At 39.2% G+C, this 15064-nt stretch overlaps 1 protein-coding gene across 4 annotated transcripts in view; it reads left to right on the top strand.

The window, feature by feature from the left end:
- pax7a (paired box 7a) overlaps positions 1–15064 on the top strand; it is a 48227-nt gene that overhangs the window by 27209 nt on the left and 5954 nt on the right. For 2 of the 4 annotated variants that reach the window (XM_057362577.1, XM_057362576.1), the window contains exons 6-7: positions 1015–1180; positions 1356–1552. In XM_057362577.1, the coding sequence (XP_057218560.1) occupies positions 1015–1180; positions 1356–1552 (363 nt within the window). Of the gene's footprint in view, positions 1–1014; positions 1181–1337; positions 1553–15064 lie in introns of all 4 variants that reach the window. The other 2 variants (XM_057362575.1, XM_057362574.1) reach the window with 1 other exon arrangement.

The raw sequence follows: 15064 nt of genomic DNA, 5'->3' as shown, positions 1-15064 counted from the left end.
AGTATTTTTAAATGTTAATGATGTTAAAACACTTTCTCTCAACTCAGTTTATTGTGCAGAATCATGAGTAATCCATTCAGAGATTGACGTTTTACAGATTGTAAACAAACCAATGTGATCTTAAAACATTGATCTGGATTCTGCTCTTTTAGACTTTAGAAAAACCCTAACAACCATCCAGATGAAACAAACAGCCTTTCTTTAGAAAATGTAAATATTTGGTGGCACTACAAGCAAAGAAATGGCACACTTCTCCTTTAAATATATATATTTTTTGCCCAGATCAAAAATGTGGGTATTTTTATTTTATTTTATTTCAAAGTCAAAGTCAAACCTGATTCAAGATTCTTTATTACCACCTGTACTTTAAAACAGAGAAATTCTTTGTCCATTCCTCTTACGAAGATGGGGTAGAAGGACAAAAACAATAAATTACAAATAAAATATAGAAGAATATACAATAAAGGACAAACCAGGAAAATATTAAACACAATAATACATCAACAAATAGTATGAATAATATAAATGATGTATCAACATATAGTAAGAAAAACAGTACGCAATAAATCTACAGATAATAAATCATTTCCAGTATAGGATGAGGTATTGACAAAGTGGCAAGTGACAAATAAATCATAGCTTGATTTTAATCTGTATTTGAAATGATGTGTGTTTGTGTTTACGTGTCCAACAACAAAGCTGTTATAAGTGCTCTAGACTGTCTTTAAAGTGCCCGACAGGTAAATAAACACACTGGAGATGTCTGTGAAGAAGATGTGTGGGCTACCTCTGACCTCTTTACGACCTCTCTTTCTGATGGCACCTCAGAGAGGTTGTTTATACAGATCTCAGCTTTAGCCACTTAACTAGAACAACAGGGACCTCACCATGTGCGTCCCATAGGGCCACACTCGCTGCCACACACGTCTATGAACCTGTACCTAGAACACTGCTGTATATGGATGATATTCTGACTCTCTGTCTTTATATTTCATTTCTCTCTTCTTTTGCCAGGTCTGGTTTAGCAACCGAAGGGCCAGGTGGCGTAAACAAGCAGGGGCCAATCAGCTAGCAGCATTCAACCACCTGTTGCCCGGAGGGTTCCCGCCCACTGGAATGCCAACTTTATCCACCTATCAGCTTCCAGACTCGACATACCCCAGCACCACTCTCTCACAAGGTAAAAAATGGTTATGAACTAAATTAAATAACTCTCTAGGTATAACCTTAAAGGGACAGTTCACCCAAAAATAAAAATTCTGTCATCATTTATTACCCCTCATGTGGTTCAAAACTAATGGTATTTGGTATTAAGATGGTTTATATTATTAGTGTAGTCTTTTCCTGTGCTTCAGATGGCAGCAGTACATTACATCGGCCACAGCCTCTTCCACCATCCTCCATGCACCAGGGCGGGCTCACGGCCGACAGCAGCTCCGCCTACGGCCTGTCGTCCAATCGCCACACCTTCTCCAGCTATTCAGAAACGTTCATGAGCCCGTCAGCTTCAAGCAACCACATGAACCCTGTGAGCAACGGCCTTTCTCCACAGGTTAGTGTGACGTGAAATGATGACACACATTGAAAGAAGTTCAGTGCCATTCAGAGATCAAGAACGTCATAGAATTTAGGAAGAATTGGCTTCTTTGGCGAATGAGATAAAAGCCCAAATCCAGTTAACTTTCTCTTGACTTGAAAATGTACCTTTTTTAGATACATTTATGGTTGTATTGTGCACATTTTATCAGTGCATGCTTTTAAATTGACAATGCACAGGTGTAAATATATTCAAAAGTTGTATATGTCAAAGTGAGCTTCAGGATTTATAGTTAGTAACGTCACAGTGAAGTTGTTGTCTTAGTTGAGCTGTAATTGTTGTACGAGCCAAAAGTGGACGTCTGACAAAACCTTTCTGTGCCGTAGTTTTGTATTTTTAGAAAAAGATGGCAGATTTTCTTCTCTAGTTTGACCTTCTGTGGGAAATGTGCCATCTTAAACGCTCACAAATGAAGAATAACACGTATTGATGCAAATGGCATGTAAAGAGTGAATTATACACAATTATCCATCAATACTGGGCTGTCCTGGCGACCCTCACCAACAAGATGTGGCTAACAGGCATAAAACAAGATTGAAATGGTGCGTAAAGAGTTGAAAATGAATTTCAGTGCTGCATTTGTCCACAATTACCCTTTCGTTCACACATGTTTTATTGGGGGTTTTCCTTTTCTCTCTTGCTTTCTCAAAGCAGATTGAGAAACATTCTCAGTATTACCCTCTTTTTTCCAGAGAAGAAAGAATTAAGGATTTGGTGACAAAAAAGAGCTTTTTGCTCTCGGAACTCGAACGTTGGAAGGATAACATGGGCGTCTTACAGTGCGAGAGATTGTTAATCGTGGCACAGGGGCTTTGAGCGCTAATGCTTTCGCTCCAAACCGCCGTAAATACCAGCAGACACGGAGGTCTTTCTTTATTAATGGAGCCTCTCGTTTCCTTTTTCTGTGCTTAAGTACTTTTGCTTAATGGGGGGTTTTGCAAATTCTGTCAGGTCTATTTAAATGAAAAAAATATTAATTTTGTGTTTTATATATATAGTAATTTCAGATGAACTGAGAAATAATCCTGGTACAATATATGAAGAGTTTGGTTCAAAATGAGATAACTCTGTTTTTTTGTTTTTTATTGTGCATTCCAATTAATATCAATCAAACTGCAGTTGGTTTGTTTTGATTTTAGCCATAATAACTAAAAAACTACAGATAACTAACACAATAAAAACATGATAGCATAATTTAAAAAAACATATATTGGGTTACATTACATCATATTTACACCAGTTTTTTATCTAACAAGTTTTAAAGTATTTGCTTAAACATATATTTCTCATGAAGCATCTGGTTAAGAGATACCTTAGTTGTAATTTAAGCAAACCCACATTAAACATTTTTGTATACTATACTAAACTGTAGTCAAATGTAGCACTTTGTTAATGCATACTATCATGTATTATTTACTGCAGTAAATTGATAAGTTGAAGCAGGTACTGTAGTATACTTTTATTTAAAATTAATACAAAAATGTAATTTGATTAATAAAAATCAATAAAAGGTATAATAATTTTTAATAAATGTAATTTTGTATTTTTTTTACATGGTTAGGTTCAAAACACTATAGTATCTAGGAATTTTACAGTACGGACTGTAGTAAACTACAGTATTTTTAATGTGAGAAGGGCAGCTACTTTAAAACTTTAACTTGTGTATTTGCCATTACTTAATTTCTAATCTCCCATTTGTCTTTGCAGATTTTAAGTCATATTTATTATTCAGATATAGGAAAAAGGAAAAATAATGAGTCGAAGGGTTTTGTACATTATAATAAAATGTTTTTGTGATGTTGAGATGAAGGTTAAATCAACCCCCCCTTTCTCTCTCTCTTCCATATGGGCGAGTCATCACGACCTCATTGTGTGAAGATAAATGCTGGTTCTGACAGGACAGACACAGTTCAGTCACATTTCAAACCCTTTTGACAGTCAACGCAGAGCTTTCTCATGAAAACTCGACATTTTTCTGTAGCACACATGCATTGCATGTACATCTGCTGAGCTCATATCAGACCTCGCTTAACATGACTGATTTTTTACTGTTAAGATTTTTACAATAACAAGACACTTACAAGACATGTAAACCCAGAGTATCTATACCGTAGCTAGGCTGTGCGTTTGTATTTATTTAGGAAAATAAAGCTGGTATTAAAAAACGGAATACTGTACACTCTTAAAAATAAAGGTGCTTAAAAGGTTCTTCACAGCGATGCCATAGAAGAACAATTTTTGGTTCCACAAAGAACCATTCAGTCAAAGGTTCTTTAAAGAACCGTCTCTTTCTTACTTTTTTATAATCTGAAGAACCTTTTTCCGCCACAAAAAAACCTTTTGTGAAACAGAAAGATTCGTCAGACGTTAAAGTTCTTTATGGAACCTTAGACAAAAAAGGTTCTTCTATGGCATAAAAGAAACTTTTGAAGCACCTTTATTTTTAAGAGTGTATGTTGTTACTACCATCAGTTTTTACCCTTCAAAACCCTCAGTCACCTTCCTGCCCGTGACACCGGCCAAAAAAAGCGTTCTCAATTTAAAACAAGTTATTTTCTATCTTTCAGATGAAAGATATCTCCCTTATACTGGAACTTTGCAGACAACAGCTGTCTGGCACATAGGTGCGGGTGCTCGGGCCAAAGTCCTATTTCTCCAAACGTCTGCTTTTGATGAGCTACTGGTCGCTGGTAAAGATTGACCAAACTGTTGTGATTGGCTGTAAATGGGTTGTGCCAGCAGTAATGGACCCCTGCTGATGTCAGCACAGGTGCTGGTGTAACCCATCCAGACAGCGCACATTTTCCCATTACAGCCCAGTAGAAAAGCCATCCACCGGCGCATGTTGTTGTAGCAGTCCTTGATTATAAGTTTAGGCTTTGGGAGTGATGCAATGTCACTTCAGACTCCATTAGGCATTGCTTGGCTGGGCTGCAGGCATGTTTTCGTCTTTCGGGGGGTGGGGGCTTGAGCCGTTTCACCCCATTTCATTTTGTTGCACAGCAGGTGCTGGATAAGGACACGGACCTTGAGTGATGTCAAGGAAAACAGTCTTTTCCTTCCTAGGAATAGAAGTCCTTTTCGTTGGGGGGAAATATGTAGAAGTATGTCAGCGTGCCAGAAAGCAGGAGTCCAGCTGCAAAGCACTAGTAGTTACTATCAGTGGTGTTTGTTTCCTAAACAAATAATTGTATATTTCATCCCTGTGATCTTTTAAATATTCACACTGAAACAGCCAATGAGCGTCAAGCAGAACATCTCTAATTGATGTTATCTAGAGAAAACAGGTAGAAGTTTTCGTTTTTATATGAGAATAAACAAATGCAGCAGCGGTAAAGAGCAACTTTTTTTGCCATGTGGTACATGATATCAGGTAATGAGAAGCTGCCTCTTGCCATTATGACTCTAAAGGGCTTTTTAAAAGTGTAATTGTTCTTTCGTTAAGGCTTTGAAGTGAATTTGACTGCTTTGAGTGACAGGGACACCTGCTGGGAGACAGAGAAACAACAATACTCAAACATCACACAGACTGTGACTGTAGCCTTGAATAAAAATAAACTAATGTTAACATAATATTTTCTTTAAACATTGTAAGAAGCGTTCTGAATCTGAATTTTTATTTCATTTTATGACAGTACTTGCAGTTACCAAGGTACCACAGTTTTTACTGTAATAGCAATGGTGGTGAATATGGTATTTTGGTGAAGAACATTTTTTGTAATGAGGGAGATTTTAGTGGAGTATTTGTACCATAGCACAGCGATGTAGCGTGGTAATCCTTGGTAAAGCATTGCGTAAGGCTACGCAAAGGTCACGGCTTCGAACCTCAGGTAACATACTGATGTAAAAAAGGTGATGTTATAATGTGGCTTTGGAACGCGTCTACCACATGCATAAATGTAAATGGAAAAGTTAACTGGAAACATAATATAGCTCTGGATAAAAATGAAGCTTTTTGCGCATGAGAGTCGTGGGAGTATTTGCGCTATGGAATGAAGCTGCTCTCATGGATAGATGGATGCATAAGGCAACACTCGAGCGGGGTTGAGTCTCGACACCGGAGGGATCAGAGAGAGAAACGGCGCTCAACCGAGCCTCCCTTTGATCCCTGTCCCCGGGCCTGCTCGCATGCACCGCACAGCATTGCGCGCTGACACCAACCCTCGCCAACCGCTGCGCACGACTGTCAGACAGAGATAAGCCCAGAGAAGCTCCAACCACTCTTCCTCTTCCATTAGCCCTTCTCGAAAAAAGGGATGAATTACGTTTAAGAGCCCTGTGCTGGCGTAGACTGAAAAGCGAAGGCACCTACCTCACCAATTTCAAGCGCGCGCTTCTCTCGCGCTATCCCGTGCCTGCAGTTTTGACAAGACATTAGGCACGTGAATATCAATGAGCCGCGGAGACGTATGTAGTCCCACACATTATTAAAAACTCTTGCATTAAGCCTCAGACCGGGCGCCGTGTCAGCTGGCGCGCTCTCAAAGCGGATGAACGCGCATTCATCCGGACCCGGTGCGCTCTCGGCGCGCAAGGGGGGAATTGATACTTAATAATTAGAAGCCATATTAAAACAGATACTGTTTATATTTGGCAGTGATGGAAAAGACCTATAAGAGGCTTTTCAAAGCAAGACCTGTCTGTCAACTGCCAAAAACATCAGACAGCCAAAATCGTCGCCTTAGGCAAAACAACTGTAGTCTTAGGGGCGGGTTTTGGTTTGGGGTTCTCCGAAGACTCGATTTACTCTTAAGTACTGTTTTAGGTCTATGAAAGTGCACTATACTACAATTTAATCCCTTACATTTTTTTACTGTGGTTTTATAGTATATAAGCATGCTTTTTAAAATAATATTTTTATTATGATTACTATAGCACTAGTTACTGTAGTTAACCAAGATGTCTGGATTTTTTACCTGTATGTTCAGATTGGCTGCATGGCTCTTGTGGTGATGCACAAACAAACACAGCTTGCACTTCTTTAAGGGTTTAATGCTGGAGTCTAGTTGCAGGTTCTAGTTCAGAAAATTGAGCATTCATGAGTTTTGATGCAACCCACACTTGTGAACGTCTGATGTTTTGTTAACGATCCAGAGGTGGTCAGTCTCATGAGATCAGGTCATGCATCCTCCACACCTGTCTGTGTTCTTTAACATCCATTTATGGCTCCTGCAGAGGCCAATACTTGCTCTCTCATCTCAAAGACTTTTAGTTTATTTTCCCGTTCTTCTTCCTTTCCAGCCTCTTTCTTTAAGACCGTGTCTCTCTCCCTCTCTCGCTCGCTCTCTTCTTCCCCTGGAGAGGAAGAGATGCGCTTCCTGCGTTCAGATGAAAGGCTACCGCAGACAATAAAAATGCTATTTAAATGCAGGGCTGTTTGTATGCGGGTGAGCGATATTTTCCCCGGCCGAAAGCGAGCTGCCGCGTCCTGATAAATAGCAAATATAAGGGAATGCGATTTACATTTATCTTGCAGAGGCAGCCAATATAAATTTCAGCAAATCCTAGAAGATAGGGATTTAAAGGAGGAAATCAGTGAGACCAATTCATATGCCGTGTGTCCCACGCAATTGGAAATACTTATATGGAGAATATACATATCCACGCACAGTATATATACACACATACACTGATAATATCATGTGTGTATTTACTATAAATATATAAGATAATTATATATCCAGTATATCCTCACTATATGATCTCCATCGTGTCATGATCTCTATAAAAAATCATAGATGGCATATTATGGCTATATACTCTCTAATACGATTTCTTTAGTTGCATTGGTTGTAAAAGTGTTTTAGCCCCTTGGTAGCAGGTGAGGAGGGAGCTTACCGTGTTTTTGGCATCACGGGTTCAACAGTTTAAGGGTTTGCGGGGTCACTGCCGGGTTGAACAGACATCGATAAACCTCCTTTAGTAGCCCTCCGCTTGATGTCATCTTCGTGAAATGTGCCTCCTGTTAGTTCCACATGCCACTATGACAGGTGCAGAGAAGTGATTAATAATCTAACACTACCAAACCCAAACCTCCGTTCACACCCCAACCACTACACACCCAAAACCCACACACAGGTAATCTATGGACTGACATCTCGGGTTGCCTGCGGACCGAGTCCCGCTGGGCTGAGGTTGCTCATATCATACAGCTGTCTTCTTCATCTCATGAGCATCCCACTGACTGACACTTCTAAGAGTTCTTTAGTTATTGTATAGAGGCGTTGACTTGTGCATTTAGACTTAAGAACTGGAACTGCATGTTTGCGTAGTGCTTACAGGTCTGGACTGGCAAAAGACTTCACCTCAGGTTACTCCAACAGAGATTAAATATTAATGCGTCTGCTGAAATGTTAATTTATGTCTTTAGTTCCTCTTCATCATTTGTATTATTCTGCAAAGTTGACGTTCTGTTTGCTTCACTGTCTGTAAAATGAGCTGCTTGGAGTCCCAGCTGGCTGTCTCGCAGACACACTTTTTTCCTCTTAGTCTCCAGCTGAGCGCTATTTCACTATTTATTTACATGTAATTACTGCTATGAGGTGCAGATATTAACACTGTCAAGAACAATTTGACCTGACATTTCTCACCACTCTGGTCCCCTGCTGATTTTAGCAAACAAACCTCTCTCTCTCTCTCTCTCTCTCTCTCAAATCACTCTAGTGAAATTATCAAATCTGCCATTTAATTTGGTGGAGGCAGCAGTGCACAGAGGTGCTGTTTGAGTGTGTTTCTCTCTCTCTCTCTCTCTCTCTGTGTGTGTGTGTGTGTGCGGTTTAGACTTCTGTTGTTCCCGCTGGCTGAACACGTCCCATACTCACTCAAGCATATTACTGGAGAATAGATGATTGTGCCTTCACACGTTCTGCAATAGCAAACAAATAGAAGTCACATTAACCTCTGGTTAGCAGACAGACGGTGGGAATATTTAAGGATCAGACGCTAGACTTCACAGAGAGTTTACTGGGATGTGTTGCTCTCCAGTTACGACATGCAGTCAGTTATTGTTCACAAATCACATGTATTTATCTTCTTATTTTTCTTTAATAGTTAGGTTAGGTTTTTCACTGATGTAGATGGACATTTTAGCTAATACGATCATTATTTTTTGTGCCATGAGCAATAACAGATGGGGATGTTAATATTGTTTTAATTAAGTCTTTACCTTGTCATTTTGACATTCTATTTAATTGTATACAATTATACAAACCACCAGTGTTGGGCAAGTTACTCTGAAAAGTAATTAACTACTAGTTACTAATTACATATTCAATAGTGCAATTAGATTACTGTACAAATTACTCTCTCCAAAAAGTATTTAGTTACTTATTACTAATTACTTTCTATATCCTATATCAAACTTGATTAGTTAAGTGATTGAAGGATAGACATGAAACGGCTCTTTTATTTCATTCAAATAAATCATATAAAACTACATAAAGTAGTATTATTTATTAACCAAAGTATTACAAATGTGAGAATTATTCATTAAAGCACGGATTTTAAAGTTAGACTTTGAATTTTGATGTCAATTCCACTATTACACACACATATATTACACAAAGTATTTAGTTTAATTACATCAGAAGTAACTGTAATAAAATTGCAAAAAAAATTAGAGTAATCCCTTATTACTTAGTAACTATAGTTACACCCAACACTGCAAACCATCTTGATTTTCTCTTTTAAACAAGCATCATGGACCTAGCACTCATAAAAGATGCGCCTGTATAGAAATAAAAATCAATATGCAGTATAATGTAAACCAACAACTGATAACAATGTCCAACATTTATAAAATCGAGCGAAAATAATGCACTGTAGAAACGGATTTATATTATTATTAGTGCTTAATATGTTAAAAGCATAAATACTCATTATCTGATATAACATCTGATATAGTGGTGAACTTGAGAAAATAGCGTTAGATTATCCGATTCTGATCAAAATAAGATTGAAAAATGTGTTGATATGTACATGGTCAATATATTGGGTGTGATTAATGCAGATTCAAGTACATGCAGAGTAGCTTTAGATACCGAGAAGCAGTTTGAGGGTGTTTGTCTATGGCTGTCAGTGTATCTGCTGATAAGACGTGTGAATGACCAGAGAGAGAGAGAGAGAGAGAGAGAGGGCGCCCATATGCACACTATTTAGTACAGTAAACATCCTCTGAGGAGTGACAGCTTGTTTCAGTGGCTGATAATGGCCTTCATCTGTGTCCTGTATATCAGTGCCCAGATTCTGTCAGAGCCAATCAGAAACTAATTGAGCACGATTATCACGCCCACCCAGTTTATTCGGCACAAGCTCTCTTTCACAATCTGCTAAACTGTCTAGGCTATTACTGATGACTGTTATTGAAGTTGGGCTGCTTTTTTGTAGAATTCTTTTAACACAGTATTCGTGTGTGCTGTGTATTTTTACTCCCGGCGGATTATTGTTGTTAAATTGTTGTAAAATGCCGGTGTAGTGTCCCAAATCAGTCACTCGTGAGGAGAAATCTACGCATGAGATTTCGTAACGGAGAGACGATTTCTACAACGAAAGCAAGGAGACAAAATCAAGTTGCAGTGGATACGCAGTTCTTCACCTTTCTCTTTATTTCACCCCCTCATTTCTGTCGCCCTTTTCTCTTCCTCGTCTCTCTTGTGTTCGGAAGCCTCTTTTCACTTTTGATTAATGTGCTTTGGCCAATTACGGGTGTGACACAGCGAGCGGCCCCATCATCTGTTCTCTGTCAGCAGTCAGGCTGGCTGAGGGCTCATAGGATGGTTAATTGCCCCGCGCTCCCCTTTCCACCGTGACCAAAAGCCTCTAATTGAATTTATGCAACCACTGTTATTTTTAAATAGTCATTTTGTCTCAAATGAGCCACTATGGGAAGTGTGGGAGAGTGCGGAAGACAGTGTTGTTTTAAAGCATCAGGTCACCATGAAATAATAAATATATATATATTATTTATTATATACAGTATATTGTAGACTATATATATTTATTTATATATATATACTGTATGTATACATATCCTGTGTCAGGTCGGTTGTTATGCGATTTAGCTCATAAATAATGCTGAGATATTAACGTACTGTACAAAAATCTGCAAAAATGAATCGGTTAGTTGTTCTATATCCCATTCTGGAAACATTATTCTTTAAATAACCTGTGTGTCGGTCTATCATTGTATAGAAAACAATGGCAATCCTAAACAAAATGTTTACATCGCTAAAGTGTTTTTGTTGTTTAGTTACTGAAAAATGACCCAAACTTGATTAAAATTGCCCACTCTTTATTTCACCTCTGCAATAATCCTGAACGCGTCTGTCTGTCGACAGGGTTGATATGTTTCAGACAGCGTTATTTGCCGTAATCGTGGCCTCGGGACTGTCCTTTGAAACAGACAAACAATCGACAGCAGCAGTCGAAAGCACCTCTCGCAATTTCCAGTGGAGGCGACTATCAGGCCGACAGATCTGTGAAGTGAAGAGATGATATTCTGGTCGTCTCAGATAATTTACACACTTGCACACACACTGAGAGCATCGATTCCCCCTTCATTTACCCTGCTGACCTGCACTAAACTTGAAGGTACCACTGGAGGGCATTGGGGTAAGGGCAGACGGGGGGAGTTAGTGAGAGGAACTCTCTAATCCACTCTGGGCTAGATTACGAGTAAAGTGCGTGTGTGTTGGCCGAGAGCCTGGTGAGGGTGCAGAGGCCGGTACTATCTGCTCTGTTGGCAGGCTGGCCCTTAGGCTAACTCAAACCTACTGGAGTCTTTGTACTCTTAAAAGCCCCCCGTTTCTCTCCGCACCCCTGTTCAAATCCACTATCTGTGTGGAGTCCATGCAGCTCTCTCACTCTCTCTCGTTTTCTGTCATTTATCTTTTTAAGATGTGTTTTTTTATATTGTGTTTATCAGAACATGGTACACCGAAAATATACAGTGACAGAGCACTTTCAAAGGCGTACATTTTTTTCCCCCCAATTTGTTACCCCAAATCCACATTGAACATAAACCTCCCATGAAACAAAATAAAAACAATAACACACATCGTAACATTGTGGAAGTACAAATGCAACTGCATTATCTCAAAAAAATATATATGTCTATCTTTAATAAAAATAGTAACAAAGGAAGAGGTTGGGAGGGAGAGGGTGATCCTCAAAGAGGTAGAGATACATTATTTTCGATAGACATTATTAAAGGGTGCCATATTTTGTAGAATGTTCCAGTTGAACCTCTGAGAAAGTATTTGATCTTTTCAGTTTTCAGAAACACCATTAGGTCACTCAGCCATAACGACAGTTTAGGTGGAGTTGGCGATTTCCATTCTAAAAGAATTCTTCTTCTAGCTATTAATGTTGCAAATGCAAAGGCATTTTCTTTATCCTTAGTTATGTAAGTGTCATCACCTGTGATACTAAAAGCCATTATTGGGTTAGGTTGAATTCTTATTTTAAAAGCTGAGCCTAAGATCTCAAAAATTGAAAACCAATATTGTCTCAATTTAGAACATGACCAGAACATATAGGTCAGATCTGCCTTGGATGTTTTGCAACGAAGATGTGTTTTTTTAGTGGTGATTTGGTTTGTGATTTTTTGTTGTTGTTGCAGTTTCAGTAAGAATCCACTTCATTTAGAGACAATGCAATAGTTCACCCAAAACTCCTGGCATCATTTTTTCACCCTCACATCCTTCACAACCTGACCAAGACTCTTTCGTCCGTGGAACACAAAAGAAGATATTTTGAGAATTGTCTCAGTGGTTTTGTGTTCATACAATGGAAGTCAGTGGGGTCCAATTTCGTTTGGTTACCAACATTTTTTTTTTTTGCGTTCTAGAGAAGAAATAAAGTCCTACAGGTATAAAATGACACGAGAGCGAATGATGAAAGCATTTTTGTTTTTGGGTAACTATCACTCAACTAGTGTTGGAAAAGCTATGCAATTAAAGTTTCATTTTCAATGACTGTAAAAAAAATCGAAATATCATTTTCAGCTTTAGCATTATTTTAACACTACCATACACTCAGAAATTTCATTTTTGTCAATGCTATTTCCATTCTTCTGTTGGTGAAGTTATAAAATTGTATTGCGTGTGCAGTTGTAGCATAATCGTAATGTTTGGCTTTCATGAAAATTGCCTCTTGAAACATTGTCATCTGCACCTTACAGATCCCTTTCAGCTCTCGCAGTTGTCTTGCTGTCCTCCAGAGCTTGACTAAACACGAAAGGATTCGTCGTACATTTAAACAGACAAAAAATATATAATTTGACTGTTCGGGAAATTAGAGCGCTACGAAAGCATCCCTTTCAGTCTGTCACAAACGCACTATTTGTTTATCTGAAAGGATGCACATTGTATCAATTTACAATTCCGGGTTTGCACCGCCTCGGGCTGCAGGGTCTCAGAAGTTGGAGAATTAATTCGTTTTTTTATTATTATTTACAGAGTAATCTATTTGGAGAGAGGAAGGCATCGCCTCTGGGCTGCGTCCTTTAAACACGGGAGTCCTGACTTCCATTATCTACCGCACACACAACGTACAACAAACGAGAAAAGCACAGCAGAAGATAGAGCCGGATGGCGATAGAGAAACAAAGAAAGAAATATATAGCCTACATGGGGGAAAAGTCATTGAACTAATGTGGAATTGGTGTTGAAATTTCGTTTTTCTGAGCTGTATTATCAGCTATTATTGCCGAGGTGCTTGTTTTGCGGACGAATCTTAGCACAGCTATGTCTCGTGCAGAATCAGATGAGTCGTCTGAATGATATTGATTTTTGTTTATTTAGCTGCGCTAATGTTCTGGGCGGGCGGATTTGTAATACAATCTCAGCTGAGCTTAATCTTTCCCCTGCGGCGAAGTTCAATGGTTATGCCTTATTTTTTCAAGGTCAAAATCTACCCGGAATAATGTTCAACCCTGACGGAGTATGAAGTGAAATCGTTGAGCAAAGCTGAGACGTCATTGGTCAGCAGTATAAACCTAGCTGATATTCCATCGGTCAGGATATGTTTCCTATTTATTTTTTAATTTAAAAATAAGGAAGCCACTGGTGTAACCAGCACGCTTTTCAGGAAGTCTTCAAACCCATTGTTTCCTCTTTAAATGAGGTCATTCCGGCCCTGTTGAGAATCCGCTGCTGGAATTTCGTGTTGTGTAATTAGAATCCCTGATAGAAAGTGAATTAATTAAATGTGCATATAAAAAAGGAAGCAGTTCAATCGAGCTTCAATTAACCCACGACTAAATCTCTCCCACCCCTACAGCCGCCGTCCCCCCCGATCTCACCCCATGGCCTCCTCGCGCGGCCACCCAAAAGAGCTACTTGTGCTTTCCATTCACTAATCTGCTATAATCAGGAAACGTATGAATCTTCCAGCCATATGGCCGCGTAACATGTGTCTCTTATAAAGACAGGGCAATGAATCTCCCACTTATGTGGATGCGTGTCACATGTGCGTGGGCTCCATACTGATAGAATTAGCATGAGGAAACCGCTAACCAGCGTTGTGTCTCGAGCGTTCCATGTTTCCTGCAAGACACTTCATATAACGTGATTCATTTTCTCCCTGTGTTTGGCGTGTGTCTCTCGCCGGGCTGGAAGAGATGCTCGAAAATCAGCCTGCGAGACCGTGGTTGAACTGTGTTTAAACTCTCACGGATGTGTGCGCTGGGAGCGCGTGTAACGTCTGTGTGTGTTTAACCCACTGCATGATGGTCTAATTGGTTTAGCAGCCAAATGGAGTCAAAGGGCAGCGTAGCGTGTCGAGGCCCAACGTGAACCCGATGTGAGAAGGATGCTGTCTGTCGACTCGGAGGGAAGACCATGTGTACGACTTCCAAGCTGACCCTCCTTCACTTTTTCTTTATTTTTCTTAGTGCGTAGATGGGAGGGCTGGACAGTATGGAAGAAAAGATCTTTAAATAATGTTACAAAATAATGCAATATGGTAATGCTTTAAGTCTGTTGTATAACCAACATACGTGTTTCATATTCTTTCTGGGAAAAGAAATTCTCATCAGCCATGTTTGCAGTACATAACAGCAAATCTGGTAATGTCAATGCATGTTTACACACATGCACATTTGGATTTTTTTGGCCATTTTAATGCATTGTGCAACCCTAATGGACATGCATTTTTTACTGTCGTTCTTTGTTTTTCAACCCTGTTATTAGAACTCAAATGGTTTTAAATGTGAATTCTGTAAAATAACAATATGTTACATAACATTTTGTTTTAAGATACATTGTAGCTGATACAAATTCTTAAGTAATAATAATGATATGTACAAGCAGCTTGGACTCACATTAGTAGTTGTTCAAGAGTTCAGAACAGAAGATCTCGGTTCAGACCCTTCTCATTATTATTCATGAGCGTGGGGGTGTTTCTGAGGCGGGGGGCGGGATTATCTTTTCCCTCAGTGCTTGTTGTGCTGGAGGCACTGCTGCTGGT

Source organism: Triplophysa rosa, linkage group LG20 (genome assembly GCF_024868665.1).
Source record: "Triplophysa rosa linkage group LG20, Trosa_1v2, whole genome shotgun sequence".
Taxonomy (NCBI): domain Eukaryota; kingdom Metazoa; phylum Chordata; class Actinopteri; order Cypriniformes; family Nemacheilidae; genus Triplophysa; species Triplophysa rosa.
This window is presented reverse-complemented; position numbering and strand designations above follow the sequence as displayed.